We start from the raw sequence: 27503 nt of genomic DNA, 5'->3' as shown, positions 1-27503 counted from the left end.
GGAAGGACTCATTCCAATCCTGTCGTTTGGGCTCATGCTTGCGTGTGCGTGTGAAAAATCAATGTACGAAATTGGAATCCGTCTGTGATGAAAAATTAATCAGCCAAGGGGTTGGCTGAACGCAACGCGGCTACGATGACTGATAGCCATTTGCAATCGCTTCTCGTTTATCACTGTCACCCGCTGGGGGACTTCGAACGAAGACGCGCTAATGTTGTTTTATTCAATGTTGATTTAATCAAAGGTTGTGCCGGTGGCAGATGGCCGCTCCTCCTATGGTATATTAATAGTGCGGAATGGTAAATAGCAATGAAGAAATCCTACCGCTTGCAGAACGCCCGCATCGGTGGCAATGACGGTAATTTGCTTGGAGCAGCTAGCGAAGAGAGAAGTCAATGCTGCTCCTTGGTACAACATTATGGCTTCTTGATATATTTTCTGCGCGGTGCTAGAAATAAATATGAATCCCTATCATTGAGCTCTCTCGTCAGTATGCTACTAACTCTGTGCAGAACACGAACCTGAGCCCTCAATAGAGCTATGTTTGTTTAGGTTTCCATTCACCGGATAGGTCGCGTGTGTACCATCGAACGCAAATATTCACCCAGCAAAGCTCAAGCAAAACTCGCCTAGGAATATCAACTACATCTTGGGCTCACATATCAATGCCCTTTTTCTACTCGTTGCCTTCGATGGTGGCTCGATGATGATTTTTAGTTTCATTTGGATTCGCTCAGTACTTTATCGGGTCTCTTTCTATCGCTTCCTATATCATCCTAACCTATATCCACTGTACCGTAGTCGCCCAAAACGAAAAACTGCGAAAAGCACACACACAAAAAAGCACACACACAATAATGACCTTTGCTTGTTTACCCTCCACCCCATCCCCATGCATTCGATTCCCTCTATTTTGTAGGCTTCAGCGTTGGAGATGAGCTGGGACTGGCCGAATCGCTCGGCAACGTCGAGGCAAACAAGCGGCGTGCCCTCAACATTCGCACCGGTGCCAACAATATAGGCGTTCTGCCTGCGTCCAAAATGCCGGTAAGTGTCTCGGGGGGGGTGGGTGGGCTTTCACCGAATAAGACGAACGGCACGGCAAGTTCAAATGTCTGTGTGTGGCTCCGGGTAAAGGGTATTCCGGGCTGAGACCACACACACAGTAGGATGTAATGAGGGGGCATTTGTTTGAGCTTTGAGCTGCCCGGTGGTGGTGAGAAAATGATGAACAGGTTTGCCAAACAATTAGATGCAAATAGGAATCAATTTGTTACTTAATTTTGTGTGCATCTATCAAATATTGGTTATTTGTGTTTTGTTAAAGAAGAGTCAATTGCTGATAGCTAGAAATCATCCAGCAATGGACGAATTTTAGTCAAAATCGAAGCAAAAAGCAATCGATGCGCCTAAAAGTATGCAATTCCTTTAAAGTACATCACAGAAACGCCCCAAAGGTATGCAACATCATTTCAAAGCCATTTAAAAGTGTCGTAGTGCAGTTTGATTAGTCCATAAAGTTAGCTTTGCCAGCAATTGGCCTGTTTTTAGTTGCATTAAATATAAATATTTGTTTTTACACTTCTTTACAACAGAAGAGTGCCAAAAAACCCTCTCCCAAAAATGATACCAATTTTATCGTACAGTCACAAGGGCTGATCCTACGCGAATCGTTTGAAATTCAGCATAATGCGGGGAGCAAAAAAAAAAGGCTCAAAACTCCGCATGAAACACTGTTTTTGATCATCATGCCTCGCTTTGAAGTGGCATTATGCGGTGCAAAGAAAAATACAAAACTTTCCCAAAAATAGTACACTGCGTACGCTAGCAGAGCGAATAGTTTGCTAGTCGTTCTCACCAAAAAAAAACCCTCACCCCAACCACTCGCGGTGCAGCTTCCGAGAATTTGCTGGAAAAGTTTCCAATAGCTGTTAGCGATCGTAAAGCAGTCGAAAAAGTTGGTCGTTTAGGCTTCGCAGGGTTAAATTATCCAATGGGGAGTTATGCGAACCGAGTCTACCGAGCTCCACAGTTGGGCCCGGGACGAGCTGGGCATCTAAAGCGGGAAACAAGTTTTTTTGTGTGTGTGTGTCAGAAACCACTTTAAACCTTTGAGTGGCTTTAACGGGGTGAAGGTAAAAAAAAAACAGTTTGATGATAAAATATCGCTGCGAAACGAACGCGACCGCACGAGGAACGAATCCCCGTTGGAATGACGGATCGCGTTGATGAGCTAACCATTTTTCCGCTAGATTTCCATGGCACTGCCACCAATCCGTGCAGGATGCGCACACTCTACACACTGTTTCATCAGTATGCAAAGGCTTTCCTGTGCTAGTATGCAGCAGCCTTTTTCCTGTAGTGCCTCCTTTCTTGAACGCTTCCCGGCTGCCGAACCGAGCCACAGTGTGGGTGACAAAGTTATTAAACCAGAGGGGATGTGTGCATAGAAGCGCGCACGATGGAAATTACCTTCCAACTGGCGCTGGCGGGAGTAGTCGGGCGTGAAATGAAGCTACCAGGCATCGCCACTCCGGTGAGGTCGTTAGGCGGATGCACTCAACACACACAGACATACAAGGTAGCTTATATCCTTTTGCGTGCGTCTTAAAAGGGCTACTTTGTGCAGACGGAACAGTAGTGTGGATAAGGGCGACTGTAATGAGCTAGAAGCTGCCAGGTAAAAAGACCAATTATGCCGCTAGCCACGAACGTCGTGTGAGTGGTTCGCAAAGAAAAGCTGCGCTGAATGGGAAGAAAATATTTACGGAGTAATTCGCTATTTATAGAATGTGCACACGACCGGACCGGAGGCGACTCTCTCATCTTGAAACACTTCCTTCTTGTTCGCATTCATTGCCCATTGCCGGTCGGAACGAGGTTAATCTCATTCGCTTAATTTAATACTGGTCGAGCTAACGAAATGTAATTTCGAGTCAACACTCTTTTCGGCCAGTCAACCGTACAGCCGGACGTGCCCGTACACGTACACCGGAAGCTTTGTGGTCGCCGGAAACCACTCGCAGGCTGTGTGCCGCACGCAGGCACTCCATTTCCGATGACAAATTAATCCACTTCAGTTCCAATAATAATGAACTTCTGTTCGTGCCGTGGCTGGTGCCTTGCCCATTGGCTTATTCTTACTCTTTCGCTCTTTATTCTTTCATATCGTTCTCGCCTTTCTTTCGCACCCGCTGCCTCCGCGCAGACATCCTACCCATCCCTACCGGCCCCGATCGTCCCATCCCCGGGCGCTCCCATCCAGCAGAGCCGGCCCCAGGCGGTAACGGTCCGTTCGTCCGCCCCGATGCTCCCCAAGGGCGGTCTGCCACCGAAGGGCGTTCCCTCGTCCGCCTCGCCCGTGTACATGTCGCCCGCGTCCAGCCTGATGACGAAGGCCACCTCCCTGCCCCTCGGGGTGCCCCCCTTCCGTCCCATTCCTAAGCCGACGCCGGAAGCGGAGCCGGTGAGATTCGACCCGTCCGTGCTGCGCCGCAACTTTGCCCTCAAAACCGCCCAAACTCCCGATCCCTCCTTCCAGAGCCAGCTGATGAATCAGACCTCCTCCTTCCATCGGGGCGGTGCGGCGATCCGCACTGCTCCCGCCTCCCCCTTCCCCTCCGCTCCCAATCAGCAGATCATCTACAAGGAGCAGACGGCGAACCTGCAGGTGCAGAAGGTGCCCGCCTTCCAGGCCATGCCCGAATCGGTGTCCCGCATCTCGACCGGCCCGGTCGTACAGGTCGACAACAAGCTGCAGCCGTCCGCGATCAAGAACTCCATCATGAGCATTCCACCCCGGCGCCAGATGACCGGGAAGCCGGGGCCAACGATTGCGACGGGCAGTGCGACCACCGGAGACGCCGCGGAAGAGATCGACCTGATGGGCCACACGGTGGAGGAGCTGGCAGCGGCGGCCAACGTGAGCGTGGAGGTGATCAAGGAGGCCATCCGCGTGCGGCAGCAGGAGCTGCGGGCCCAGAAGCAGTACGAGAAGCAGCAGGCCGCCTTCGCACAGGCCCAGTTCCTGGCGCAGCAGACGACACCGGCGACGACGACCACCACCACGACGACGCCACGACCGCGCCGCTACCCGACCAACGCAGGACACAAGGTAAGGAGGGTGTGCTTTTCCAGGGTCGTGTCTAGAACCCATTACTACACGCTCTTTTTCTCGGGGTTTTGCAGGTCATGAACGCACCGAAAGAGTACTACCCGGTCGGCTACGACAAGAACTTCGATGACAACTTCACGTCCAAGGTGGACCTGCCGTACACGACGTTCAACTGCGGCGAACAGAAGCACTTCCCGGGGCTGTACGGCGACGAGGACCTTGGTTGTATGGTGCGTACTGGTTTTTCGCAAGCGGTTGAGCAAACAAACCACTTCCGTTTCGGCTTTCACCAGTGTACCGGGACAGCGGACGTAAAGCGAATGTAGCCCTGGGTTTTAAGGGCATTTTTGTTCCCTATTTCCATCGATTGAACGGGTTAATGCCCACTTATGGCGCTCGTTGCGCCAAAATGCTCCACTCCAATCGTTGCCCGATTGCAAACGGATCGGATACACACATGGTAAAATAGTTTGTACGGCTGCAGGGTATGCAATGAATGTTGCACATTCTGCAAATCACAATGAGCCGGAATGTGAATGCGTACTCGATACAGTTACATGAACTGCAGCGTAGGTAGAAGGGTTCATTTGGCACATGTTTCTGCATGTTTCATGCGCGCAATGGTAACAATAGCGATCGCTGTAAAATTGCAAAAAAAGAAAGCTGTGAGCGAGTAAATTTGAGCAAAAGGATTGCATAGCTTCGGGCGTTTATTTGTGTGCAATGCGTATTATCCAAGCAAAAAAACGCCCAGAAATACGCAGTTCACCCGAACGAATTGCCTTATAAGCGTATTGTTAACTATGTGTTTGCCTTTTTTGGTATAAAACGCATAAAAAGGGATATTGAAATGCATGCCATTTGCCATAAGCGTGTTTGACCTACATTCAGACGTTCATGTGAACATTTTCGATCCACTTTTTGACTCAAAATTCAACAAGGAGATTACTTTAATGACGGAGTTTAAGGGAGCTTACTTCCATGACTACTGATACGCGTTAAATGCATCATAAAAAGGCAACACAAACACACTGGCAGATGGTATTAATTACACAACGGAAAAAAGCTCTGTTCGTGCATCAACCAACATGTTTGCTGTTTTTTATCGCATCCTTACAACGCTACGGTTTTATGAATTGCTGCATTATTACTCGCTGCTGCATGGTTGCCCTTCCTCAACTAATCTGTTTTTCCTCTACTCCCTTACACCCCTTCTCTTATCTCCCTCCAAAACCCGCAGGTCTTCCACGTATGTGCCCTGACGGACGATGGACTGATCATGAAATCGTTCCTCTGCCCGGAAAGCACCCTGTTCGACCAGACGGTGCTGAAGTGCAACTGGTGGTTCTACGTCGACTGCAAGAGCAGCAAGAACCTGTACGACTCGAACCTGCCGGTGTCAAAGAGCTACCAGCTGATGAAGGCGCTATCGTTCTTCTCCTCCAACTACAAAAACCCGGGCGACTCGTCTGAGGGCGTCGACGTGGAGGCGCTCAAGAACAGCGTGGCGACGGCGGTCGCCGTCGGTGGGTCTGCCCGCTCGCTCGACAGCCTGAGCAGCAACACCATCGCCGGCTCGACCGGCGAACGCTTCCAGGACCTGGGACCGGCCGCGTCGGAGAGTGTGCGGAGCCAAAGCAACAACACAACGGTCGTCTCTACACCAAGCAGCAGCACCACGAGCAGTAGCAGCACCACCAGCAGCAGCAGCAGCAGCAAAACAACGACATCGGCGTAAATGGAAATGATTTGATTTCACCGATTTCCTCCACACTGCCACATGGTGTGGCCCATGGTGTGAAAACTGTAAGTGTGTGCGTGTTTGTGTGTGTGCGTGTGTATGCGAACGAACTCTATAGCAAGTAAGGCGTAATGGTTGTGTCACCTTCGGCAAAGCGGCTCCGGGCATCACCCACAGCGTAAGTGGCGGTTTTGTTTTTTTTTTAATGTACAATTTGATGGGAGGGGAGTGATTTAAGTGAAAACAGAAACCTACCCTCACCCTTTCCCCTTTCAACGGTGCTAGTGACGGAGGGGCTGGGGGTGGATGGTAACACACGCGGGCGTGCGTTACACTGGCCATTATGATTATTTCCATAGCTCGTACCGCCAGCGAGATTGCATACATTTTGGCGCACAAGCTTCGGTAAACCGTTTTTGCCCCTGAAAGGTACGCAATCTGTGCAGCGTAATTACCTTTCGCAAAGGCACGGAAGCCCCGTGTTGCGTTCCCTCTTTATACTGCCGGAACTGCATTCAAACTCATTCCACTCCAGCCAGTGCAACGCACAAACCCGGCGTGCTGTGGGTTTGTGGGTGCTTAATCACCTTACCCCGCTTGGCCCCGCTGTCCTGTGCGGATAGATTTTCAACTGTTCAACCGCATGGAGGGAAGGGGAGAAAAGTTCGGTGCAACAAGGTAGCATAAGTATTTATTAAACAAGGTGGATGCGGCACGAACCTAACTCTCATCCCGTCCCGTCACAAAGCGCTCACAAAGCGATTGCCATTCACGTGGGTGTGTGTGCCGGTGGATGATTCGGAGATTGGGTCTGAGCGTGTGTGAGTGTGTGGTGTGTGTCGGAGTATTAGAAGACTTTTGTTAGACGTTAGTGTGTTAGAGGTAATTGAAGGTGGGACAGCGTGGCACAGTTGCATCCGAAGGAAGATGGGGTGGTTTTACGTTTCACTGTTACTGTGCTAGCAGAGACCTCTTAGATTATTTATGGAATTAAGTTTGACATCTAGTGACTGTTTCTCGGGGTATATTGGCAAAACCGTCTCTCTTTGCGGCAGCAAGAGTCGGGCAGTAAGGTAGCTTAGCAGTAGATTCCATTGTTTTTTTTTGTTTTTAACGCGAGCGTAGCCTCATATTTATTTAACTAGCGGCGTAAGGTGCATGCGGTGTAGAGCTCCTAGTATCTACTTACTTAGCGTTCCGGTAGTTAAAACATAGCAATAGCAGCAACAGTGCTTCTTACAACCAGTTAGCTCGGTTCCGGTTGATGTAACGCTCTTCGATGAGGCAGATATACACGTTTCGTAGGACACAAACTATTGGCTAGTATCGTTATATGTATGTTGTGCTACTACTACTAGTACTGTGCGCAGCATTACACATTACACAGTCCGTTTTGGCTCATAGTTGTGTAGCACATCTGCGAACGCGCGCAACCATTTGTACGAGACGCAAACTCTCCTAGACACACCTACAAATTGCTCACTTAGAATCATGGTTATAGGTATGGTAAGATGGGTTACAAACTTTGGGTTTACCGCGTGGGGCCCGAAATTATTCAGATAAACCGAACAACAAAAAAACACAACTAGCGCGAGTACGAACCCGTAATTGTAATCTTCTCGTTGTGAAATGAGGTGCGCAAAAACGCGCAGAACTATGCCAACAGTTGCCGGATCCAGGGCAAACACTCTACTCAATCCAGTTGAACTATTACTGATCAAGTAAAACAACACATTAATTTCAAATTTAAAGTATTTTGATGTTCTTTTTTTGCGTCTGTAAAATATCCGAAAATTGTTATTTGAAGTTTGAATCCTGAACGGTAAGTCATCTGTTTTTTTAAGGTATATTGGTCAACGCTATTAGCTATTGCCATTGCTACGCAACTATCCTTGGTTAGTTTTAGTAGCAATAATTTAGAATAATTCCACAGAATTGCATTTACAAAATCTTTCCTATTTGTTACGCAAAAGACTCTTTTATAATAGATTCCACATATTTCTGTATCTTCCTTGCTTCAACTTATTCTCTCCCACAATACTTGTTCTTATTAAAGACGTTAATTGATAAATTGTCGGGTTTTGCTATCGCACTACTTTAGGCGTGCAGTGCAAATTGTTTAATAAAGCAAAACTTATTTAGCGCCTAAATGTAGACTTCAAAATGGTTCAAAATGGATTTTGTATGTGTAGAGCTGCTTCTTGCATACCCTTAGGCGCATGGCAGTTAAGGCTAGATTATCACCAAGGTTCTTTGGTTCCTCAAGGTTTTTTGGTTGCTTCATTTTTTGTTGCGTGTTCTCACGATCTTTTGGTTGTTTCGCAGTAGATTTGTTGGTACAATGGGACGATACCAATAAATCCTGGGAAATCCTGTATTTCATCAAATGAGTCGTTCCATGTTTCTTGTTTTATGAGTAAAAGCTTCATCTACATAAAAAACAAAATCGTAATAGGCCGAGGCTGACGGTCTGAATCTCTCCCTAGAGCTAGCCATAACCACGAATTTAATTTAATTTAAATATCCCATAAGTTACCAAGCAACATTCCAGTGAACTCGCTCCATATCATATCCATCTTGAGCGATCCACTGGTACGGGACGGCGTGTCGCAGTGTTCCAGGCAAAACGGCCTGCCGTATCCTTTCAAAGTCGAAAGTTTGCTTACCCTCTTTGAGGCGACTGGCTCTGGCTAACTGGCTTCATCAATCACCAACGCTTCACGAAGCACACCTTTCATCTCATTAGCCAGCAAATTGAGCTTAAGCAATTTAATTAAACAGTCAAGCACTCGACAGCTTGCCAGGAGCATCGACATCGATTTTGGGCCGTTTCGTCCACCCAAAAACAGATTAAAAATTAACGTAGCGTAGCAAATTTATTAAGCGTTTACAGTACACTTTTGTCGCTCTTTCGATTTTCATGTTTTCAAGTTCAAACGCTTAATGGGATTGTTTATTTTTTTATATTAACCAACGTGCGTAACGGTGTGATGAAGAGTAAATGACATACTGGTGTCTTTACTTGATGGAAACAATGTACTAAGTCTGATTATTTCTTGTCACCTGTTCGTGAGTATTTTATACATTTATTATTTCTTTATTTAAATTCTGTCCTAATTGACCTTAGCTACTTTAGAGTTAAAACTGCCTAATGCTCCGTAAGCTATATGGCCGACATGGCTGACGTCTTATAAAATGCATTCACATAGTTTGATGGCCCATTTCCTTTCGTGCAGCCCCAAGCTTATCCAACTAACGATAAATTATTGCTTTCAAGCGATCATTTCACCTTATCTAGGCATTATCAAATAATGACCCCCCGCGTGGCCGTGCTAATGTTCCGTGCAGGAATGTTCTTTGTGCCCGCGCGATCGCACGAGTTCCGCTAACCCACTGCCCGACGCGTGTGCTGCGCGTTCCCCCCTAACTGACCCAAATTTACGCAACGCAAATGGCGCAAAAGCAGGACCGATCGTGGCGCTACCAGAAGTCGAGTATCGGTGCGATCGAGTTTCGGTTGCGGACGATATCAAATCGCACGCATCAAAGGCACGTTTGCGGGACGAGCAAAAATCAAAAACGCTTCGGCGCCGTTATTGCCGGTCGATCGTTTCGTCGGGTTTTCCATTTCATTTCCCCAATGGGGCTGCTTCCGCGACGGTATTGCACTGCCCGTTTCCGTACGGGCGATCCGGCCCTAAGAAGGAAAGGGAAACTCGGTGAAAGGAAAAGCAAACCCCGCGTACCCCAGATACCCCCTATCGACCAGCTGCAACACGTTCGTTGGTGTAGGTGTGCACTGCACCAGCTGCACTTTTCCACACCCGGATGCATCGCGCCCCACTCACTCTATCGCACCCTCTCTCTCTCTCTCTCTCACTCGTGCTCCTCCCCGTTCGATTCCGTTGAAAGGAAGAGTGTGTTTCGATCGAGCGAACGAAGCCAAACCGATGATTACCGGGAGTGCTCGAGCTGGGAAATGAACAGAAATGGTGGTGGATGTATAAAAAGCCACATCGTCACGGAATGGTAGTTTATTCCTTCGATTGCCTTGCCAACGTTCAGGTCATCTTGGTACTTCAAACAGATCGGAAACATGAGTCCTTTAGTGAGTTGCCGGAGACATAACATGTACAAAATAGTCCTAATAACAATATCATTTTCCCCTTTTTTGTAGATGTTTTGTTCATCGCTGGCAATGGTGTTACTCCTTCTCCAGGCCAACGTCGTGCCAGCGGACGGGAAGTACGTCTACCACGATCAGGACGACGGTCTGCTCGATGAACGGTATCTCGAGGTGCTCGAAGGCCTAAAGGATGCCCAGGCAGCCGGCCACCTTCACTCGAGCGTGTCGGAAAAGTCGAAAACCGTTCCCGTGCCCGTGTTCCAGAAGGTCGGTGTCCCGGTACCGCACCCCGTACCGATTGCCGTCCCGCACTACGTCAAGGTGTACATTCCCCAGCCCTACCCGCTGCAGGTGAACGTCGAGCAGCCGATCAAGATCCCGATCTACAAGGTGATCCCGAAGGTGATCGAAAAGCCCGTCCCGTACACGGTGGAAAAGCCGTACCCGATCGAGGTGGAGAAACCGTTCCCGGTGGAGGTGCTGAAGAAGTTCGAGGTGCCCGTCCCGAAACCGTACCCCGTGCCGATCACCGTCTACAAGCACATTATGCAGAACGAGAAAACGCACCGTAACTGGCACTATTGAGCAGGAGCGTGATGATCGCGATGAGGGTCGATCATTGCGCGTGTGTTGGGCGCGGCTGGATGGGCGACCCTACTCGTTGGTTCATTCATTTGGACCTGGGAACCAAGTATGAGCAACATTTGCTTAATGCACAACCCGTATTTATACATTGAAAGCGCATGAATAAAGTTATTTTGTTTGTTGTTTTGTTGAATTGCTGTTTGAATCCTACTGGCATTTGTGAGCCAACCGTCAATTTGAACCGCCCAAAAGGGATCGAAAACGCTTGACATCTTCGAATCGAAACGCTTCATGCTTTGTGCTAAGTTTAAAACAATTTAAAGCATTAAGAAAACTTCCACATACATTTAAATAAAATCAGTATGCAAAATACCTATTTTTATCAGTTTACTGCAGGTTTTAATTCCATAAAACAAATAAAAGAAGCATTGCCGTTCGAACATCTGGTTCCAAACGTCAAACTTCGTGCCCGCATCGGCGAGACGGGTTCGAACATCGTCGGCTCTTTGTTGGCAGTGTGGCCAGATTATATTGGCAGATTTCGGCAGGAGCACTGTTCAGAACGCAACAATTTAAATTAAATCAATTATTTTAATGATTATCCTACTAGCAAAGAGAATGAAAAAGTGTGCGACTTTCAGACGAGGGGCATGTAGAAGCAGGGGGAGACGGTTGGAAATACACGGAATTACGCAGAGCCGCGAGCGTGTTTTGGTTTCCACACAGTTTTTGCACTCACACAATTACACATGTGTGAATGTGTGCGTTCACTTTCAGCCTGCGCGCTCAGTTTGGTTTTCTCGCAGCGGCATGGTGGTATCGGTGTCTCGCTCGCACTAGTACAGCTTGTTCGGGAAGAAACGGAAAGGAAGGGGTATGAGGAAAATACAATGAAACAGCGCGAGCGAGCGTTCTTTTCAGTGAGAGCGCCTCGTGTATTTTAAAGGCATGCAAGAGAGCGCCGGTCTGGTGGTACAGTCGTCAACTCGAACGACTTAATAACATGCCCGTCGTGGGTTCAAGCCCCGAATAGACCGACCCCCCATAGGTAGAACTGACTATCCTGCTATGGTACCAATAAGTCACTGAAAGCCAAGCCCACTTCACTAGTGGGTACAGGCAGGCCTTGACCGACAGCGACTGTTGTACCAGATGAAGAAGAAGAATGAGCAAGAGAGCACATTCTCCCTGTGGTAGCGCTCCATCCGCCATTCATTAATTATCAGCCCAAAACAACGGACTTCGGATCCGATCTTGGGCCGGACCCCCACCGTGTGTTTCTACCTTCCCCTCGCCTGAAAATTTCATTCTCTTTGTCTGTCTTTGAGCTTTAACCGCCGACAGCGAGATTCAAATTCAAATTTAAATGATTTTCTTTGACAAGCAATTCTCGGAATCCACGCAACTGACATTTTCTACTTATTATGAACATTAAATTTTAACGGATAAAAAGTGCCAGACAAACAAACGTGCATCAGCGCGTTAAGTAACAAATGTGGTTAACAATCCTTGAAATAGCATCCTAAGCGCCACAGATTAAGCTTAAACGACTGAAAAATCAAATATCTGTGATTTTCGGTAGGATAAATGGAAAATCGGTAGTTTTAGGGCGGTCATCTGTGAATCGGTAGGCATATAAAAAATCGGTAGGAATACAGATAAATCGGTATTTCTGGTCACTCTGGTTGTTGGCCAGCTGTCAAGCCGCTGACAACTGTCAAACTCTTTTGCCTCCACATTTTTCCGTGTTCAGCACGTTCGCGTTTTGTGCGTACAGAATTTAATCGAAAAAATGGGTTTCGCCAACTTGTGGTACTCGCATCCGCGTAAATACGGACAGGGCTCGCGTTTCTGGTGAGTGGAAATCGTTTTTGGGCCGGTTCCGGCGGCGAAACGGGTGTTTCCGACCGGTTCCCATTCCTGTGCACGTGTACTGCCGCTTCGCCATGTTGTGTGAGGCGGTGGAGAGAGAGGCCGCGATGTAGCAGGATTGTAACCAAGATTCTTTTTCCGTTCGTTTCAGCCGTGCCTGCTCCAACAACCACGGAATGATCCGAAAGTACGGTCTGAACATTTGCCGACAGTGCTTCCGCGAGTACGCCAAGGATATTGGCTTCAGGAAGGTAAGTTCAACTGCGAGCGTGTGTGTGTGCGTGCGTACGGTATAGGGAGCGTTCTGCTCGACGTACGATCTGTGCCGGTGTAGTGGTGTAATGTGTTGTTGTTGGTCAGTGTTTCTTAACCCGCTCGTCAACACCGAACGCAACTTCCGGCGGCAGCATTTGATTATAAATTCTAATATCAATGTTTTTTTTCTCTCTCTTTTTACTCTTGCAGCTGGATTAAATGTGAGAACACATATTTTCTCCACATTTCATCGCACATGACATCAAGATCGGGATATTTGCAGCTTGCTGGCAGTGAACGTGCGTTGGAATGAAATCGGCAAATAAATAACGTAAAAATCAACATCCGGCGTTGGAGTTGCCCTTCTTCTTCTCGCTTATGCCGAAACAAACGTGAACCGTGCCTGTGTCTGCCTTGTTGTGTGGAGAATCGTCTTCCCTTTGCCGCTTGAAGCGCTTGCTCATCGCTTGCCAAACACCCTCACAAGGGCGCTGTTCCGAGTTCAATGGAACCAATGCATTCTCAAGAGCACTGGACACAAGTGGAATCAATCTACCAGAAGGGGGAGGAAGTGGGGGAGAGGTTTAATTTTAGACCGTTTTGTTTAACTGCCCATGTTTAAACAGCTGATCCGCAGCGACGAGGACGGCCACGTTCATCCTACGCACTCGCGTGTGTGGGGGAGACAGCGAGCGGCTGTCCGACATTCGCTGCACGATTTTCTAGGTCGTGTTTATTTACATTAGTTACTTTCGAAGCGATAAATCGTCGCCGCTCGATACACACGAGCCCCGTGTGCTTTTGCCCGGGTCAATAATTAGTACGTGCGAGCGTGTCAACAAAACAAACGGGTCTCGTCGGTCGGACCTTCCATTAATTTGTACTGTCGTCGATCGGCGTAGACGCCACTCGCTGGCAACGGTTCAATACAAGCAGGCGAAGTAATTTAATCGCCGATGGCATCTGGCCGATGCGTCGTCTCACGCGAAAGCAAACAATCCCTTAATTGCGTGGTGGTGGTAGGGGCTTTTTTTAGTTGGACGGTGTCTTGAAACATTTATCCTTCCAAGGATTTGTATCAAAGGGTAAACATTTTTGCAACATTCCAGACACCTAATTGTGTACGACTGCCACAAGTTTGAAACTGTGGAAAGCACACAGCATGAGTCCGATGCATCACAGTTGCCATCGCCGAGAGCAGCGGGTATGATGCAATAACCGTGCTCATAAACCACCGCTGCACATGACTTTCAGTGTCTGTTGGCCACGGTCCAAACGGCGAACGGTTACACAGGAGGGTGCTGCCGCACCTGCTCGTAGCTATTCTGTGTTCTCTCTCACTCCTTCTCCCCAACCTTTTTTTTAAACGTATTAGCTTCCTGGTGATACCGATGGGAGGCCCGCGGCTTCAATCTCTGCCAGCTGATCGATCAGTCGATCCCCGTCTGACTTACGATCACCACCACCATGCTGCACGAGCATCGGCAGCGGAAACGTACGCGTCAAGCCGTAAACTGCACGGCGACCGGTCGAAGGTGTAAACAGCGGAAGGTAATAAATCGATCTGTGTGTCTGTGTGGCCAGTTCCGTTAAACCCGCTCCGAAAAATGCTCCGAAGCATAAATCTTTCCGGGTGAAATTTAAAAGCTTTCGCTGTCTATGTCCAGTCTCCTGCTGCGCGTGGATAAATAAACAACGCACGCAACGAAGAAGGGGCGTTTGTGAGCCACAGAGCTTCGCAGGGGGGTGGCAGCATTCCCGCTGTGAAGTGATTTGAAGACACACATTTAATTGTATGTCGGTTCGGATAAACAGCAGCAGACAAAGAACAAAGAACGGCGAGTGGCGAGCATATTTACATCGTAAGAATGTGGGCCTCGCAGAGGAGCAACAGCGCGCGTCAGCTGATGATAGATTGCGGTGCTAGTTCTAGCGTGTTTGTGTAACGTAATCGAAAGTGCTACAAAAGGGCGACGAGTGCCAAGCACGTTACGAAATCGAACTGCTGATCTTTCGATACTGAGCGATGTAATCGATGAGCGTTTTTGATGAATGATCAGTCCATCGAACTCATCTGGATGTTCTTGGCTGGTACTACGGGGACATCTATTTTGGACAATTGCATTAATTTTGAATTCTTCTTTTACAATCTTGGTCGCCAGTCTCCTTACACCATCGATTTCGAGCACTACGACAAGCACTACTTTGTGCTTCCGATCAACAACAAGGACAAATGGTACCGCACCTGCAACCGGCAGATCAACCAGCAGTGGAAGCGCATCCGAACCGAGCGGCTGAAGACACTCGAACACTCGCCGGAAATGCCGCCGAGCCTCATCATTGCCAGCGGCGAGAACGATCGCGTACAGGTCATTGCCCTGTGTTCCATCTCGAAAATTCCATCCTGCGCCCGGCGCTGCCTGCTCGAGGTGATCGCAACGCAGGAGTACCTGTACTACCTGAACATCGAGCACATCTTTGTGGCGCTGCGCGATCAGCACGTGTTTCGGGCCAAGTTCCGGTTCAGCTTTACGCGCGCCCGGGCGTACGGTGCGATACTGGAGCGTAACGAGCCGCGCGGCGTGTCCAAATTTATCCTCGCGAGCGAACCGCACCGGTACGTGGTGCAGCGGTACGAATCGTCGGAGGAGGAGCTGTACGCGCGGCGACAAAACTGCTACTACTACTACTACTACAACGAAGAGGAAGACGACGACACGTATCAGGATTACTATAGCTGCAAGAAGCGGATCGCGTACGATGTAAGTGCACGTGCTTTTTGTTATGCCGCGTCAGGTTCATTATTAACGTGTTTTCTTCCCCCCCTCAAAAAGGGTCCACCACCACCGACCTCGAATGAACCGTACCTGGTGGTACCGATCCACCGGCATCCGGAGCTGAAGGAGCAGTGCGTCCGGCTAATAAACACCGAGTGGCCCCGGTCGCGCATGGCCCGGTTCTGGAGCTTCGAAACATCCACCGACACGCTGCCGATCACGCTCGTGCTGACGCAGCTAATTGACGAAACGGTGACCGTGCTGGGGCATGCGAAAGTGTCGCCTGTGCCGGCCGACGACACCTCCGCCTACGTGGAATCGGTCGTGGTGGACTATCGCTATCGGGGGCGCGGCATCGGCACCCACCTGATGGAGGAGGTTGAGAAGTACTGCAAGGTGATGATGAACATCAACCACATGTACATCGCGACGGACGGGCAGGAGGTGTTCTACGCCAAGCTGGGCTACATCTTCTGCAAGGCGATCAACATCTTCGGCACGCGGTCGACGCGCAACACGGTCAGCAAGAAGCACTGGATGCGCAAGGTGCTGTCCGACTGGGAACCGTACCCGATGGGGTACGGGGACGAGGTGCCGAGCGATCCGGTCGGCAGCACGCTCGAGGTGGAGACCGGACCGCCGCCGGAGAAGCTGTGCGTCGACCAGCTCATCTGGAACATTCGCAACATCGTGTACAACCAGACGAGCGTGACGCTCCGGAAGCACAAGGCGGCGTACAAGGGCGATGAGATCGTGTACGATATGCTGCTGAAAATGCATGCCATTTAGGAGGGGGGGGGGGGGGTTAGTTAGAAGAGCTGGGAGTTGTTGTATTTGCATGCGGAGAATTATTAAAGAATCGTCCTGAAACACAACCTACCCGCCATCTTTTCGCCGCCGCATACTTAATCCAACCGCTCACCGGTTTCGCCCCAAAACGTCAAACGCAATTCAAATCGTGCGCCTGCAGACAGAAACGAGGGGAAACGAGGTATGCGAGGGATGAGAAGAAAGAAAGAAAAAAAAATGCACAGAAAGCGGTTGGATTAAAACGTTTGAGGTAAAATTTTCATTCGCAACAGAAAAAGGAAAACCCCGTGTGGCGTCGAACAATTGGTGCAAAGGGTTTTAAAACTGCTTGAAACGGAAAGATTTAAAGCCTCCCTTGCTAGTGATTTTGCGCTACTTTTGTGTCACGCGTCCCGAAAACGAACGTTAAATTAAACTTTGCCACTGTTTGGTGTGCTCGAAGTGTATAAATAAAACACATTGCTGCACGCCTACTGCTCGTTGCTGTGTGGTTGCCTGCTCCTGCACAACAGCAAACAATGTTTGGCAACGAACGGCTGAACGGCACCAGCCCTACCACCAAGAAGGAAAGCTCTACCGACCACCACCAGCAGCAGCAGCACGAGGAAATGGGCTGCTCTTCTGCCGGATCCACCGGGACGACCCTGCCGACCGATGCGAGACCTTCGTTCGCGTCCGTCTTTACGATCGAAAGCATCCTCGGGCTCAATCAGGACTCGATCCCACACAAGGCGGGAGCTGGCCCACTGCACGACAAGCTGCTGTCGCCCGTGCCGCAGCGGCTGGACGGCGGTGCGGCGTACGAGCTGGAGCAGCACACCAAGCAGAGCCTGTCCAACTACTTCCGCTGTGCCGGGGCCGGTACGCTGCACCTTCCCACCAGCCACCAGTCCGACGCGAACATGCTGCCCACGAACATACTTGGCAGTGAGTACTTCTATGGTGCACCGACTTTAATGTAGATGATTAATGACCTTTTCTTTTGTCCCCCTTTCCAGTAGCATACCCCTCGTCCTGCCACAACTATCTGCAGCCGGACCTGTTCGCCGCCCATCTGCACCAGCAGGTGGGGCTGGTCGCCTGCAACGGTAACTTCCGGCCCCGGTACCCATTTCTGAATGCGGACTCGCACATCAAGCGGAAGCGGCGCCACCGGACCATCTTCACCGAGGAGCAGCTGGAGCAGCTGGAGGCCACCTTCGACAAGACGCACTACCCGGACGTGCTGCTGCGGGAGAAGCTGGCAATCAAGGTGGACCTGAAGGAGGAGCGCGTCGAGGTAGGAGAGGGGTTGCCATCATCACCCCCGCCATTTAGCAGACGGCGTGGCGACGGTGCTTTAATTTTCCCGGAACTCACTTGTTGATTTTGTGTCGCCCGTGTCGCTCGGAGCAATAATGAATTCGACAAATTGAGTTACCCCGCGCGTTGTAATTTCCGGCCAAAATACGCCGCCGGAAGCTAAAAAACCAATCGATTATACTTTGAACGATGCTTTCTGTCTCTCTCTCTCTCTTCCCCCCGCAGGTTTGGTTCAAGAATCGGCGCGCCAAATGGCGCAAGCAGAAGCGGGAGGAGCAGGAACAGTTCTCCAACTACGAAATCAATAGCAAAATTCGAAAGCTCATCAACATCCCGGTGTCGGCGCAGGAGAAGCTGCGCCAGCTGCAGACCGGCATCTTTGCCAAGGACAAACAGCAGCAGCAGCAGCAGCTGGTGCTGCCGAAGTGTGACGAGCTGCTGAGCAACAGCAACAGCGACGCGTCGGACGTGGAGGTGGTATGATAAAGTGGGAAAGCGGTGGAGGGCACAAACAACCAAAACACTAACCAAAAAAACTGGTAAGGCGATCGAGAGAGAGAGACGGAGGAAAAGACAGAGAGAGAGGGAGGTCCTGGAAGGAACGGTGCTTTTCATTGTGGGGCAAGGGTGGCAAAAAAACGGGGAATATTAAATGTAAGACTAGATACGGTAGAGTAACAATTTAAATTAAATGCAAAACCACACCTGTGGTGCACGAGTCGACAACACGGCAAAGCAATTGGAAGCTTGTGAAAGCTCCGGGATTTAATCGTACCGCAAATCACAGCAAGCCCCCCCTGTACATGGACGCATCGGTGTTTGATGTTGTTTTTTGCTTGTTTCTATTCAATTCAGATGGTAATAGTCAGTCCGTCTGAAGCAAGAGAGAGCAAGAGAGAGTGAGAGAACGATTGGACAGTGCAGTAGCAATGACAGCAAGTGTCAGTTTTTTTCTAATCTTAGTACTTAAGCACACATTGAAGTAGTCGTAGCAGGCAATAAGTAATACATTTCCCCGTCTCTAGTGTAGATTTGCTGCTCCCGTAGAGCTGTTGTAGATTGTAAATGGAAATCAAAGCATTTTACTCACATTTGCAAAGGGAGTGAATCATCTCAGAGCTACCTACCTAGCACCGAGTACTACTCAACCTCAACCCATGCTAAGCTAAATCAAAATCTTCCCCTTCACAAATCCAGGCAGGCATAAATTCTACTTCCCGTGCAGCCCGTAAACTTCAAAAACGAGCGGGGAAAACAGTTGCAAACACACACGTGCCCGATACAGGAAGTCCATTTCGGGCACGTTTTGTGGCCGAGCTTAACCGAAACACTACAACGCACCACCATCATAAACCAATCGCAATTAGCTAATGGGGCCTGTGCCGGTAACGCCATCTTTCTTTCAGCATGCCACGGATTGGGAAAAGATTAAATTACGGGCGTCAATGTTTAGTTTAGGAGCTGCATAATTCACGCACACACACACACACACACACGCACACATGCATACTACCGCGAGAGACTGCGAGCAATGGGGGGAATGCGGGCAATGCTTCTATCGTGCAATAATTAATACTTACCTAATAGATATCGCGACAGTGTGTGTGTGTGTGTGTGTGCAAGTGCGTGTGTGTAGAGGAGCTAGTGTATAAAATTATAAAATTATCAACACAAACGAAGCAGAAAATTTGCAGGCTTAAATGAAACTTCCTCTTAATTCTACACCTCCCTCTCACAATTTCGGTTTTAGAAAGGTGTTCCGGGTGAAAGGAATGAAATAGGATAGCAATGTTCTACGCATTGCATACATTTAGGCGAACGTTGCAGCGCTATATCGCTAAGACGCCCAAATGTATGCAACGCCGTGCAACAAATGAAGCTTATTTACGTGCACCACTCGCTGGAGCGGGATAATGATTCGTTTTTCCGTGTTTGGGGATTGTAAAATAATACCTTGCCTGCCGTGCGCAGCTTATGTCTAGCATGTATCTGTATATGTATATGTGTGAGTGTGTCTGTTTGTGTGTGCCCGTGTGTACGTGCGTGGGCTGTTCCTCTTGTGGCCACTAAAACACAGCAGTAGCAGCAGGAGCAGTAGTAGTAGTAACGCAAACGTACTAAAACCAATATCCGAACGCAAATAATCTTCCCTGTTGTGCAAAAAAAACGACCCCTATCTGTGCGAATCCCGAGTTTAATAAACCGTCTAACAATATAATAGTAACACTCTCTGCTTGTGTGTGTTGGCGTTTTGTGCTCCATCCTTCCTTAACGAGCGCCTCATCCTCCCCGGCCTCAAACCTCAAACTCATCAAACAGAACAGAACAATCAGCAACAGATGACCAGTCCCAGGTCCCTACAGTCCCTTGTCCCCTTTTGATTCTCTCCCTTTCGTACTCGTATCAGCACGATGACAGTTTCGAAACCGTTCTCAACCGCCTGTCTGCTGCCCAAACTACTAAATGTTTAATGCGCCCGTAAGTCGCAGTGGGAATTGGCTCTGAAAGCGGGGGCCCGTCATCGCTCCGTCATTGGGGGCGTGGGGCCGTTTGGTGATTTGCTGAGATTTCCTGAGAGCTACCTCCCGGTCTCGGGCCCAGATTCCCCGGAAGAAGGGTACAGCACGGGCCCAACAGCATATTGCAAGCAAATTGACGACCGAAGGACCGATTTTCTTTACGATGGTATTTAATTTGATTTTTCCACTCTCCTCTAGTTCCTCCCGATGCTCGTTTTTGTGTGTCCTTGGGTTTGGGTGGGCGCGATCGACAAAAACACTACAGCTACACAGCGGTCGGCGTGTTGTGATAAAACCGGCGCTCCGCAATGACCGGACACCGTACCACGTGGAAGTGAAAAAATATCCCTGCGGGGCAACATCGACCATTGAGGCTCGAGGTCGAGCGCAAAGGGTGATAATGAAATATCACAAGTCTGTTTTTTGGAGAAGTTCTTTTTCTTCGATCTCAATCCCCCGCGCACGCTCTCTCACTCCCTCCCATGTCTATTGCCAAAGGGGCGTTTTCGGAATTCAATTATGGCAAATGGGAGGGAAGGGTGGAGATGTTCACCATCGCCGGATGAGACGCTTTGCCGACAGACCGAATCAGCTCGCGGAAAATCAGTATCGTGTTGTATTTGGTTGGTGTGTGTGTGTGTGTGTGGAGCATAATCCTTCTTGTGGGGCGCACATCATCATCATCATCGCCGGTACGCTACGCTAACATGCATCATCGTATTTATCCATCAAAATGTGCCGATGTTCGCTTTCGGCGATTCGAATCTGGCAAACTTAAACATGAACCCCTTCCCCCCCCCCTCCCCTTCCCAACGGCCCACGGGGGGCCGACCGATTGACGACAGCTCGCGTCTATCGTCGATCGAGTAGAGTCGAGAACGATGATTGAATGTCGATAAATATGTTCCCCCCCGCTTCCCCCCTCTTCCCTCCACTTGCTTCGATCACCGATTTTCCGAGGGCACATGGAGCTCGGAAATAAACACGTAGCTTGTTGTTTTTTCTTTGCCATCCATTAAATTTTGATCAAACAGTCCGTTCGGGTCCGCTGCCCGATGCTAGCGAAGTAATTCGGCACAATAATGCGCGACACACAGGCGAGCCGGACGTACGTAGGCAAAGTATGGACCGAGCGAGACGCTAACTGGGACCCCGGCCCGGTTTGACACCGCATTGTTGTTTACGGTGTTTGTTGATTTAAATTGAGCAGTAAACCTTTGGCTGATTGGACGGTTAAGGCGAGCGCGAGACAGTTTGGAAGGAATTGTGTGTGTTTTTTATTATAAATATCAGATAGGGATGCGAATGTTTAAAAATGCATAAAAGAAACTGTTTGTATATGAAAAATGAAATAACATCGCCTAAAAGTATGCAATTCGTGTGACAGAATTATCATAATAGGGCTCTAGATTGGACTGTTAATTCTAGAACATCTTACATTTCCACTGTTTACTGACAATTGCTTCATTCTTGTGCGCTTTTGTATCTGAAACTTTGCAGATATTGTATTTTATTTCAAGATTTAGTAAAAAATAATGCCTATTTGTCCTGCATTGTTTTAAGAGAAACTGAACAATATATTTACTTTATCGATTTTTTATTCATTTCTCTCCTAATTGAGTGTTTTTTTTTAAGCATAATTTGATATCAATTATTAAGGCCGGGCTACATTGATCGTACTCGCAAGTGTAATTTTTATTTTCACTAGCGCATCTGGCGGCGACCAGCGCAAGCTAGATGTCGGTATAATTTATGTGTCAAAATTATTCATGCTTGACCGTAGCAATAGACGATGCGCAATCTCAGATTGCGCATATATTTATCTGTCAAACGGGTCGGTTTGATATATTTATCTGTCAAAAAATATATATATATCTCGGACATATAATCTTGAAAATTTATGCGCAATCTTGGCGCAATCTGAAAATGTATGGAAATGACGTTTATAGCTCAGGGTTGGCTACGCGAAATGACATATGTTTTGATAAAACGAATATATGCGCAATCTGAGATTGCGCATCGTGTATTAATACGGTGATGTCTCATCAAGTTTTGAACAGGCTACTTGTATGCCGTTTGAAATGTTGATATACGCCTATAAATTGCAACAAAGTAGGCCGTTAATTGTTGTTGTTGGACAAATCGTCATTCATACAAAGCGCTAGGCAACATTTTTCCCCATCTTCCAACATCTATCCATCATTGGGTAAAATTATAGCCTCCTCGACCCAAAACGTTTTTTGACAGATAAATTATACCAGCATGTAGCTTCAACCCGCCACCGCTAGATGGCGTACGCGTTCACAAAAATTACACTACGGAGTACGATCAATGTAGCCCGGCCTTTATACTTTTTTAAAGGTTTTTTTTTTTCAATTTTCTCCTTTGTCAACGATCACGCATACATGTTGCACATCAGCAGGCTGAAAGGCTGCATATCAGACGGTAACTACGGTTAATTGATACCATGTCTACCTTTAAGGCCGGGCTACATTGATCGTACTCCGTAGTGTAATTTTTATTTTCACTAGCGCATCTGGCGACAACCAGCGCAAGCTAGATGTCGGTATAATTTATGTGTCAAAATTATTCATACTTGGTGTCTCATCAAGTTTCGAACAGGCTACTTGTATGCCGTATGAAATGTTTATAAACGTCCATAAATTGCAACAAAATAGGCCGTTAATTGTTGTTGGTGGATAAATCGTCATTCATACAAAGCGCTAGGCAACATTTTTCCCCATCTTCCAACATCTTTCCATCATTGGATAAAATTATAGCCTCCTCGACCCAAAACACTTTTTGACAGATAAATTATACCAGCCTCTAGCTTCGACCCGCCGCCGCTAGATGGCGTACGCGTTCACAAAAATTACACTCAGGAGTACGATCAATGTAGCCCGGCCTTTAGGCGTCAATCGTTGTGGATAGTAAAATGTCCTGATTTTTTTTTAAACCAAAACCCCCCATTTTCAAATTGTATATAATAGTACAGCAATTAAACTTAGTGTTGGAGTTCGAACGCGTTACGATCCATTAGGTTAATTGCATTACGAAAATGGCATAGTATGCGGCATAGGTGCCTCATCCGAACAGCGTTGAATCCTACCACTGCCCGCAAAGTATGCAATTTGCATCACAAAACCATGTAATTTGTGTAATTTAAATGTTATTTTTAGAAAAAAATATAAGAAAAAAGGGAAACATCGGTTCAACCTACCTTGCTTGTGAATGTAAGCACATTTTTTATCATTTTAAACGAAAATAAGTACTATCCACACGTGTAAGACTCCGACGAAGCAAAAAACAAAAGGGTTTTCTAACATACGTTTCTGTAATACCGGGCGAAACCTGTGGGTGGGTTGTCAAAATCACATACACCCATTGCGTTGCGTTGCACGGTTTTTCGGGTCAGTTGGCAGTCGATCGTGCCTGCCAACCGCAACCGGCCGAATAATGAAGGGATGCCGGTGCGATGCCCCCCCGTCTCAAGCCCCAGTCAGTGGTCCGTCCCGCCCCGACTAACAAAGCATCAAAGAGAAATGCGCTGCCCCCCCGTGCTTGATCTCGGGTACGCCAGCAACTTCTGGCGCAAGCAACGCACAAACGCACAAATTGAAAAACAGTGTTTCCAAGAATGGAGCTGAGACACACGCAACGCAACACACGGTGCAATATACGGCGTGTGTGTTTGTTTCAATTACACCCAAGGGTTTAAAGAGAGCGCAAGTGTAACCCTCCAAATGCGAAAGGTTATTGGTTGGTTGGTGGCTTCGCCGGTCAGGTGCCATTACTCACCGTCACGCGGCCACTGCGAAAGAAGTCCGTTGCCGTTGCCGTTGGACCGAACCTTGATCGTTAGGAAGTTTGCTCTCGTTTGATGTATTTCCCTCCGTCTGTCTGTCCAGTTTTTGTTGTTGCTGTTGTTGTAGTTATTGTGCGCCATTGCCGTTAAAAGCTATTGCGAAGAAGAAGAAGAAGACAAACGAACACTATCTATTGACATAACCGATCCCGTCCTCCCTCGATAATGCGAGCATCCATGTCCACTTGCTGGATGTGGTCCGGACTCCGGTAAGTTACGCTCCCAAGTGGCCCCCAAGCGGCTCGTTTCGCCAAACCCAAAACCGGCCTAAAAATAAATGGAACGATCTATTTGCCAGCGGCAAACAAACAAACTCCCGAACTGGGAGAGAGGAAAGGCCACCAGCTCACCTCCGCACTCCTCATCCCACACCAACTGGAAGGGTTAGGTTCTCGGTCAAATATTACCTCATATTTGGACACTTTGGGCGGCCGGGCACACACTGGGAGACGGTGCTTGCCGCCACCGCCGCCACCGCCGCCGTACACACAGCAGGGAAACAAAACTCATCGATCTTTACGTCACGGGGGAGACTGGGGAGTGGAATAGGAACACGCACGCAAAGTCTCGTCGTCGCTGGAATGTGTTGCTTCGGCACACACAGGTTCCGGGAAGGAGGGGAACGGGGTACATTGGTACTGATCGCTTTTTTTGTCTTCTTTCTTTCGTCCGGCCCCGAGGGAGCCAATTTCAGTATGACGAGGCGTGCCGCCATACTGCCGCGTGCGCGCGTGTGTGTGTGTGTAGAACGGGAACGAAAGTGTTCTTACGGGAGAAAGTTTTTCAACAAGGGTTGTGGTTTCTGTCCAAGTTTTCTTTTCATTTCGCCACTCGTCCTGCACCTTCCACCCTGCTCCTGCTCAGCGCGCTTGTGTCGGCGCCAGGGGATAGGAACCATCAATGTTTTCCTCCTCTTTAATCTTAGTTTTGTGTGTGTGTGTGTGTGTGTGTGTGTGTGTGTGTGTGTGTGCGCGCGCTTCTTCTCCCCTGTAAGAGATGAGAAACAACGCAAAAAAAGACAACAAAACCAAGAGGCACACGGTAGGGAATGGAGTAGCGCATACTTTCCACAGATTTTTCTTCTTTGCTTGCAAATAAAGGTTTTCCTGTTCACCGATCGGTTGCTGGTAAGCAAGGGTTTGTGGGGTGGCGGGGCAAGAACTAAAGAAAATAAACAGCAAGACGTAGGCCACCACCACCACCCTCTGCACAAGTCGCTGCAGGGGCGGTTCGGGCAAGTTTCGGGCAAAAGGGGGGAAGGTGCTTTTGTGCGAAAATTAGAAAACTCGAAATAACTCGTACAGAGGGATGGCTACGGTACGATTGGGGGGAGGGGGGTAGGGGGGGAAGGGGTAAGGCCCGTAAGGCCCATTTATAATTTGAAAAATTTCCCGCACTCTCTCTCCCTCTTTCTCTCGGTATGGCCGTTTGGTCCTGGTTTTACGTTCGCATACTTAGCGGGCAACGCAACGAGCACTGCTTTTCACCGGCTCAACCAAATGATGACGATGATGATAATAATGATAATACGCGGGTTTGACGATAATAGTGATGGCTTTACCCCTTGCCATCTCTCTACTTATTGGAAACGCATACCCTCTTTCATCCATTCTTCCGGCTCGTGTGTTCTTCCGGTACAAGCGCACGTACACTTTTCTATTTCTTTTTCTTTTTTTGCTTCTCATCCAACGCCTTTACGCCATTCTTTTGCGCGCCCTTTACGCATCCGCTCCTCATTGTTTGGGCCGTGATCAATTTCCTGTGTCCGCATTGTGCGTCGTCCGTCAACCGTGAACAAGCTTCCCTGCCGAGGCGACAAACCGTCAAACAGTGTGTGAGTCGACTTTTTGCCACACAAAAACACACACACACATCGAGCGGGGCACGTGCTGTGTTGGTCCCGGTAAAAAAAAAAGAAGAAACATCCTGGGAAGGCATATTATTGGTGTGGCCGTAATCCGCTAACGAGCTTCCCTTTGGCCTTTCCCCAATGTCTGTTTCCCCCATCGCATCACATTCGAACAAACCGAAACAAGACAAACGGACCAACACTTGCCCTCACCTCTCCCTCTCTCTCTCCTCCATCACACTCATTCATACAGCTTCCGTGTATGCACAACAGCAACACACACAAACAACTGTAGCCCATAAAGCTTTAGTCCGAGATCGAGTTTTTGGAGGACGTGTAGTGTTTGGGGCGGCCAGTTCCTGTGCTCTGCTTGTCGCTTTGTCGCTTTGGCGGAAAAAGCATCTGTGTGATTTGCTATTTCCTATTTTTTTTTCCCTTTTTTTTTGCTCTCTCCCTCTCCCTCTCTTTTGCTCGTTTCGTTTTGGCTCCCACAGAACGATCCACAGCCATGTGGCGGGTTGTGCTGGGTGTCCTTTTCTCGGTCGGTGAGTTACCGTTCGCGTTGAGTGGAGTTGGGGTTTTAGGGATGGCCGTGCGCCTATCTCTACGCTGGACGCGTTGCTCTGGTCAGTTGACTAATTTAGTGAGAGCTTTTTAATCCATTTTTTCGTAATTTGTAAAGGCATACGAATTAATCACCTAATTAGGTGTACATCTGGAGTCTTTTAGAGGGTGGGATGGTATTTGGTTGTTGGTAGATTATTATGTTGCCGCAAAAAAAACAGGAGCAGATAATTTGAGGTTGATCTTTAAAGACCTTTACAGACACATAATTACATGGGGAAGAAGCTTTAACATCAGTAAAAATGTGTCGTTACAGGACCCTTTAAAAACTTCAAAGAAACGACGAACAACAACGCCCGAAACTATGCAAAAAAACGCCTAAATTTATGTTATAAGTATGAGAAAACATCCTTTTACTGACCTTAGCACAGGTAATAATTATATTTAAGGTAATTTTCCAGATGCTTTGCTATCTCTTGATAGACTTCGAACCAACTAATTCTCGTCCTTGTACGTGCGAATAATGTTTAACATAAATCCAACTAACTGTTGCATGTCTACCAACACATTCCATTACCAGACTGCTCTCAATGTAGAATGCAAGCGAATAAAATCAAAACTTTTCCAGCCCCACACATCCCACTCCAATTAATGCTCTCCATGTTACTGTTTTTTTCTCTCTCCCTCTTTCGCTTCGTCAATCTGTCCCATGAAATCACTGGCAAAACTTTCCTTACATCTCGCACACTGGCATTCGCGTCCCAGACATTCCCAGCCGCAATTCAATTTGCAACTATTTGCCACTATCTTGCCAGGAAACTCGAACGAAAGACAAGTGCAAGAAGGAGCAAGAAATCGTGTGGGAGAGATAGAGGAGCGACTGACGCAAAATTTAGCGCAAAAAGGTAAGACAAACATCGAAAGAAAACTCGTCCAAACGACAGATGGAGGCGCATGGTTTGCAACAACCGGTCCCCCTATTATGCGTAATTGATAAATGTGATGAGTAAGTGTTTACAGGACGGCCACCTCGTTGGTACCTCCCACTTCCCTCCCCCCATGTGCCCGATGAGCAGCAAGAGCAGGCGGAGAAAAGCGCACATTACGCGCGCAAAGCGATTAAT

At 48.2% G+C, this 27503-nt stretch overlaps 5 protein-coding genes across 9 annotated transcripts in view; all 5 read left to right on the top strand.

Annotated features, from left to right (window-relative positions):
• LOC120949926 (proteoglycan 4) overlaps positions 1–7606 on the top strand; it is a 64848-nt gene extending 57242 nt beyond the window's left edge. For 4 of the 5 annotated variants that reach the window (XM_040367565.2, XM_049605382.1, XM_040367569.2 and 1 more), the window contains 4 exons: positions 920–1047; positions 3209–4114; positions 4189–4344; positions 5355–7606. In XM_040367565.2, coding sequence (XP_040223499.2) covers positions 920–1047; positions 3209–4114; positions 4189–4344; positions 5355–5852 — 1688 coding nt within the window. In that variant the 3' untranslated portion in view covers positions 5853–7606. The remainder of the gene's footprint in view (positions 1–919; positions 1048–3208; positions 4115–4188; positions 4345–5354) is intronic. The other variant, XM_040367568.2, reaches the window with a different exon arrangement.
• A 2267-nt stretch (positions 7607–9873) lies between these two features.
• On the top strand, positions 9874–10759 carry LOC120950428 (uncharacterized). The gene is made up of 2 exons (XM_040368433.2): positions 9874–9963; positions 10033–10759. The coding sequence occupies exons 1-2, from the start codon at positions 9952–9954 to the stop codon at positions 10564–10566; spliced, it is 546 nt and encodes a 181-aa protein (XP_040224367.2). The 5' UTR covers positions 9874–9951; the 3' UTR covers positions 10567–10759.
• Positions 10760–12271: 1512 nt separating this feature from the next.
• Positions 12272–13035, top strand: LOC120951807 (40S ribosomal protein S29). The gene is made up of 3 exons (XM_040370745.2): positions 12272–12420; positions 12590–12689; positions 12904–13035. Exons 1-3 carry the CDS (start codon positions 12359–12361, stop codon positions 12910–12912), a joined length of 171 nt encoding a protein of 56 aa, XP_040226679.1. The 5' UTR covers positions 12272–12358; the 3' UTR covers positions 12913–13035.
• A 96-nt stretch (positions 13036–13131) lies between these two features.
• On the top strand, positions 13132–16345 carry LOC120951805 (uncharacterized). The gene is made up of 3 exons (XM_040370743.2): positions 13132–14244; positions 14856–15455; positions 15528–16345. The coding sequence occupies exons 1-3, from the start codon at positions 14161–14163 to the stop codon at positions 16257–16259; spliced, it is 1416 nt and encodes a 471-aa protein (XP_040226677.2). The 5' UTR covers positions 13132–14160; the 3' UTR covers positions 16260–16345.
• A 96-nt stretch (positions 16346–16441) lies between these two features.
• LOC120951806 (homeobox protein goosecoid-like) lies at positions 16442–21152 on the top strand. The gene is made up of 3 exons (XM_040370744.2): positions 16442–17207; positions 17279–17559; positions 17808–21152. Exons 1-3 carry the CDS (start codon positions 16799–16801, stop codon positions 18063–18065), a joined length of 948 nt encoding a protein of 315 aa, XP_040226678.2. The 5' UTR covers positions 16442–16798; the 3' UTR covers positions 18066–21152.
• Positions 21153–27503: the final 6351 nt, after the last annotated feature.

Source organism: Anopheles coluzzii, chromosome 2 (genome assembly GCF_943734685.1).
Source record: "Anopheles coluzzii chromosome 2, AcolN3, whole genome shotgun sequence".
Lineage (NCBI taxonomy): Eukaryota > Metazoa > Arthropoda > Insecta > Diptera > Culicidae > Anopheles > Anopheles coluzzii.
This window is presented reverse-complemented; position numbering and strand designations above follow the sequence as displayed.